Source organism: Ranitomeya variabilis, chromosome 3, assembly GCF_051348905.1.
Source record: "Ranitomeya variabilis isolate aRanVar5 chromosome 3, aRanVar5.hap1, whole genome shotgun sequence".
NCBI lineage: Eukaryota > Metazoa > Chordata > Amphibia > Anura > Dendrobatidae > Ranitomeya > Ranitomeya variabilis.
Window position 1 is genome coordinate 162,705,833 of NC_135234.1, and position 6,000 is coordinate 162,711,832.

The 6,000-nt window shown below is 55.6% G+C and overlaps 1 protein-coding gene across 9 annotated transcripts in view; it reads right to left on the reverse strand.

Annotated features, from left to right (window-relative positions):
* The window catches only part of CASK (calcium/calmodulin dependent serine protein kinase), a 319,197-nt gene extending 316,153 nt beyond the window's left edge, over positions 1–3,044 (reverse strand). For 2 of the 9 annotated variants that reach the window (XM_077294807.1, XM_077294803.1), the window contains exon 1: positions 2,320–2,774. In XM_077294807.1, coding sequence (XP_077150922.1) covers positions 2,320–2,378 — 59 coding nt within the window. In that variant the 5' untranslated portion in view covers positions 2,379–2,774. Of the gene's footprint in view, positions 1–2,319 lie in introns of all 9 variants that reach the window. The other 7 variants (XM_077294808.1, XM_077294802.1, XM_077294810.1 and 4 more) reach the window with 5 other exon arrangements.
* Positions 3,045–6,000: the final 2,956 nt, after the last annotated feature.

The following is a 6,000-nucleotide window of genomic DNA, read 5'->3' on the forward strand; positions in this document are numbered from 1 at the left end:
GTTCAGTGCGATGCTTCACACATACCTACAGACTTATATGGGTGTGAGCGATCAGAATTTTGGATGCAATTGAAACATGCCGCGATTATTTTTGCATGACGAATCAGAAAATAATCGCAGATGTGACCTGCCCCATAGTTTAACATTGGGCAGAGTGCAATCCAATTGATCAGATTTCACTTGTCCTATGAAATTACAAGTGCGAGCAAGGCCTTAGGGTGGCTTAATTTACAGACGTTTGCCCACCAGCGGTAGCCAATGGTCACAAATTTGTCTCATAACAGTGTGGCCATGATTCCCCAAAGTTAGGTGGAATTTTGCTTGCATAGCATCTGCATGTTTGGTTTCAGCGCAATGTAGGATCCTAACAGACAACCAAGCATTCATTATTTGCTGCATGTGCTTGGACAGCTCCTGGTGCATATGGTAATCCACCTGGCTGAAGGCCAAAGTTTATTTTCAACCTTTGTTGCACAGGTACACATTTATTCTGTATGGTACAGCTGCTTTGACTATGCAGTACCACACAAACATCCAGTAAAGAATCTTTACTACGCAGGAGACATATACAATTTTATTTTAATATGGCAGCCTATGGGCGCTATAAGCCACTGCATGCTTATGATGCTAAATCTCCAAAGCACACAAAGTGTAGTGAGTGTGCCCAGAACATATGAGGCCATTTACAACCTAAATGAAGACAAAGCCTGAAAAGCAGCTTATGTTTAGTTGTATACAAGAAGCCAAACTGGAACACAAAGTCATAAAAGTCTGCCCCCATGATCAATACATCATCTCTCACATTTCCAGGAACATTCTCAAACTCCTGAACACATTATACAATAATGATAATTAACAGTGGACTTTTGTCTCTCTAAAGTCACCACAGTATTACAAGGCATAACCACTCAAGTACAACATTGTAACCATTACGCCCCCATAGTAATATCAATAGAACATACATATTTAAAGGGAACCTGTCAGTTGATTCATGCTACCCAAACAGCAGGCAGCATAAAATCAGAGCCTGATTACATTCAGGTATATTCTTCACTGGAATACTCTAGCATTGTTTGAAGATTTACCTGGGGACAAAGGTCAAGACTTGTCAGGTACCACCCCCAACTGGCTTTTCCCAGCATCGCTCCAGGTGATTGACAGGTCTGACTACAAGTACATAAAGAGTGACTTGTCACTCATCAGTGCAAGGGCCGGTGGCAGAATGGTCTCTTCTCCACCTATGGTCCCTGGATGGATCTTTCAGCTATAAATATTGGAGCGTTTAAAAGGAGAATATACCTGGATACAATCCTGCAGCCAGGCAGTCATGTGGCCTGTGGTTTGAGCACCATGAATCAGCTGACAGGTTCCATTGCAAGTTTTATACCATGTTATTAGAGGTTGTCTGAACCATTGATCTCCACATAGGATAACTGGGGTCTAACACCCACACTCCCCTGATCAGCTGGTCTCTGCTTCAGCAGAGGCTGTACTAAGAAACGCATGGGGCGGACCATGGCAGATCTGCATGTTGTTCAGTGGTCACTGCTAAGTACTGCAGTTTGTCACCCATTCATTTGGCCCAACAGAATTTGTACTCCAACACCCGATTTGTTTTTTGCTCCCAGTAGAGGCAAGTGGATGCCAAGCAGCTGTATATTCCCCACTGAAAAACTCATGCAGAGTTGGCTGACCACAGAATGCAAGTGTATGAGGGAAAGGTCAGGCTGGGAGGTAAAGAATTTGGCCAAAGTAGTATTAGGCCTACAGCCATAACAGGTGTATAGTACAGGTATCACACGGCGGTCCTTACCACATTTACTGGGCTCTGCGGATAAGTGTAGACCATCCAGTGTCATACCACCACATAGCGCCATGTACACACTGACATTGTCAGCAGAGGCATGGGAGCATTAATGACTATAGAAGTCATGTGCAGCAAGTGCAATCACCTCCTACTTCTAATAACTTGAAAATTAATTGCTTTTCAAGAACGCCTCTGCCACCATGATGGCGATCACCCCCGAGGATGAGAGCACACAGCCCTCTGACAGCAAGGCTTGCATCTGGCAGCCCTCAGGACCCTTGCAGGAGGAGGATGAGGCCCCAACTCCGCGCTCTGTGCCGACTCCCATTTGTCAGGATGGTCCCGCCTGCCATGGAGCCATATGGTCACCTGCAGCTAGTGCAGCATCATCAGCAGTGACAGCTCAGGTGAGCCGGCACTGCACCAGCCCTGCCCACAGGAGCAGGCATGGCCCAGCGGGCACAGCTGGCAGCCGGGGGGCATCGTGCGGACACATCGGAGGCACAACTTACTTCCCAATCACCTCACACAGCTCATACACATCTTCAAACAGCACGTCGTCGTCGGCCATGGTCCTGAGGGGGGATGCAATTAAGCCTCCACAGAAGTGCACAGACGAGGTCCAGCCGGGGAGGTGATAGGTCCCGAGCGGAGGATGGCTGCACAATGACACCGACACGAAGGTGACACCCGGCGCTCCCCTTTCATCAATGGACCGCGGCAGGCGGCCGCTCTACATCCCAGGGCCGCCGCTCAGCCAGAGCTCCGCCATCCCTAGGAAACCGAGCGCCTCCCGGCGCCGAGACACACTGAGCAGAGACCGCGCCTCGAGTTGCCGCCGTTCACGAGCAGCGCGCCCCCGGTTTAAATGGCGGTGTCCGTTCCAGAGGTAACCGTGCCCCACATTTCAAACCTGGGGCGGGAGCGCGCTCTGCTTCTTCCCTTCAGCTGAGGCAGGGCCGTGCGCGTGCACGTGACGGTTCATTTCGTAGATGACGTCGAGAAGCGAGCACGTCCTCCCCACCTCTCCTCAGCCTTCCAATAGGGGGCGACCTGAGGTGAACGTGAAGCGCGAGCACACATAAGCTCGTGCACGGCGGTGCTGAGGGAGGAAAGTCAGCACTGAGACGAGTCCGCCAGTGAACGGCGCTGCCTAGGAGTGCAGCCGACACTTCCCTCATGGACTATTTTCTTCCTCCTGAATCCACAGACTTGTAGTAAGATCCTGTGGTAAAACGGAGGTTGTCCAATAGGGAGCCAGCGGGCGGGGCCTGTGTCTTGGTGGCAAGCCAATGGCTTTTCTTATCGGGAGATTGGCAGCTCGGTGCTCCAATAGCGTGTCCTCAGAGGGCACTGCCTGTATCACATGGGAAATGTGGGATTTGTGGATGCTGAGCTCAGCTGCCATTGCCAGCACTGAGCCAGTCATTTAGTGAATGGAAGAATGCATCCAGGGAGCAGAGTGAGGTGGCCGCCCAGCGCTGTGCCTAGGAGTGAGCCCGCCCAGCGCTGTGCCTAGGAGTGAGCCCGCCCAGCGCTGTGCCTAGGAGTGAGCCCGCCCAGCGCTGTGCCTAGGAGTGAGCCCGCCCAGCGCTGTGCCTAGGAGTGAGCCCGCCCAGCGCTGTGCCTAGGAGTGAGCCCGCCCAGCGCTGTGCCTAGGAGTGAGCCCGCCCGGCGCTGTGCCTAGGAGTGAGCCCGCCCGGCGCTGTGCCTAGGAGTGAGCCCGCCCGGCGCTGTGCCTAGGAGTGAGCCCGCCCGGCGCTGTGCCTAGGAGTGAGCCCGCCCGGCGCTGTGCCTAGGAGTGAGCCCGCCCGGCGCTGTGCCTAGGAGTGAGCCCGCCCGGCGCTGTGCCTAGGAGTGAGCCCGCCCGGCGCTGTGCCTAGGAGTGAGCCCGCCCGGCGCTGTGCCTAGGAGTGAGCCCGCCCGGCGCTGTGCCTAGGAGTGAGCCCGCCCGGCGCTGTGCCTAGGAGTGAGCCCGCCCGGCGCTGTGCCTAGGAGTGAGCCCGCCCGGCGCTGTGCCTAGGAGTGAGCCCGCCCGGCGCTGTGCCTAGGAGTGAGCCCGCCCGGCGCTGTGCCTAGGAGTGAGCCCGCCCGGCGCTGTGCCTAGGAGTGAGCCCGCCCGGCGCTGTGCCTAGGAGTGAGCCCGCCCGGCGCTGTGCCTGGGAGGGAGCCCGCCCTGCGCTGTGCCTGGGAGCGAGGCCGCCCTGCGCTGTGCCTGGGAGGGAGGCCGCCCTGCGCTGTGCCTGGGAGGGAGCCCGCCCTGCGCTGTGCCTGGGAGCGAGGCCGCCCCGCGCTGTGCCTGGGAGCGAGGCCGCCCCGCGCTGTGCCTGGGAGCGAGGCCGCCCCGCGCTGTGCCTGGGAGCGAGGCCGCCCTGCGCTGTGCCTGGGAGCGAGGCCGCCCTGCGCTGTGCCTGGGAGCGAGGCTGCCCTGCGCTGTGCCTGGGAGCGAGGCCGCCCTGAGCTGTGCCTGTGAGTGAAGCCGCGCTGTGCTGTGCCTAGGAGTGAGCCCGCCCAGCGCCGTGCCTAGGAGTGAGCCCGCCCTGCTCTGTGCCTAGGAGTGAGCCCGCCCTGCTCTGTGCCTAGGAGTGAGCCCGCCCTGCTCTGTGCCTAGGAGTGAGCCCGCCCAGCGCTGTGCCTAAGAGTGAGCCCGCCCAGCGCTGTGCCTAGGAGTGAGCCCGCCCAGCGCTGTGCCTAGGAGTGAGCCTGCCCAGCGCTGTGCCTAGGAGTGAGCCCGCCCAGGGCTGTGCCTAGGAGTGAGACTGCCCTGCGCTGTGCCTGGGAGGGAGCCCGCCCTGCGCTGTGCCTGGGAGCGAGGCCGCCCTGCGCTGTGCCTGGGAGCGAGGCCGCCCTGCGCTGTGCCTGGGAGGGAGCCCGCCCTGCGCTGTGCCTGGGAGCGAGGCCGCCCTGCGCTGTGCCTGGGAGCGAGGCCGCCCTGCGCTGTGCCTGGGAGCGAGGCCGCCCTGCGCTGTGCCTGGGAGCGAGGCCGCCCTGCGCTGTGCCTGGGAGCGAGGCCGCCCTGAGCTGGGAGTGGGGCCGCCCTGCGCTGTGCCTGTGAGTGAAGCCGCGCTGTGCTGTGCCTAGGAGGGAGGCCGCCTCGTAGGCCATCATATACCGTGTGCCCCACACATTCTCAGGATGGAAACTGGCCATTACACATTGAGCGAGCCTTAGACGTGGGACCAATCTCTGCGCTGTTAGCTGCACTGTAAGATCTGGCCACGCTACATTTACTCCCAATTTTTGTTTTTGACATTTTTTATCAGAAAAAGGTCACAACTAAATTCATCCCAGAATATAAACCGCTCTCCTGGGTGATAAATGGTTACTCCAAAAAGTGTCTGGTTCTGCAGCTGAGCAAAGTTGCCAACCTCCTGATGTGGGAGTGAGCAGCACCATTGAACCCATGTAAAGGGAACCCGTCACCAGGTTTTCTCTACGTCAACTAAATCTCATCTTTGAAGAGGTTGTCCACTCCTTTCTTACTAATCGGTTATCCCTAGGATAGACCATCAATATCTGATCATTGGGGGTAAGACACCCGGACCCCCTCCCATCAGCTGATGCCAGCTGGAAGTTGTCAGATGCTGGCGGAGCTCAGCAGCGCCGTCATTTCTGTAGTGGTTGCGGCTGAGTACTGCAGATCTTCCCTAATGTTCACATGAATAGACGGGAGCTGCAGTACCCGCGGCAGCTTTGTCGGAGCTCCTGTGTTCCTGCAGCATCTGACAACTTTCGGGTGCCGCTGTAACAGCTGATTGGCAGGGTACCAGGTGTCACACTCCTACTGATCAGATATTGATGACATCCTAAGGATAAGGCTTATCAATTTCTCTTGCACTTACGCTGAGTTTTCTGTGCAGATTCTCCCCATAGACTTGCATTAGAAAGTCTGTTGATGAAAAATTCATGTAAGATACACATGACTGTATAAATAAGGTTTTGTCAAAGCCAGATATCAGGAAGTATAAAAAAAAGAAAAGCAACCTTATTTGAAACCTAATCAGATAATCAAAACCCACTAAGGGTACAAAAATCCAATCAAAGTAGGGGTATGCAGGTTCAGATACCATAGATAAAATATAACTTTTAATATTCCAGATTAAAATATGGGTAGCCAATACCTCGCAATGACATATACAGATATTAAAGTGAACCAGCGCTCAATAAAAAAGCTGGTTGGATTTTACCATTAG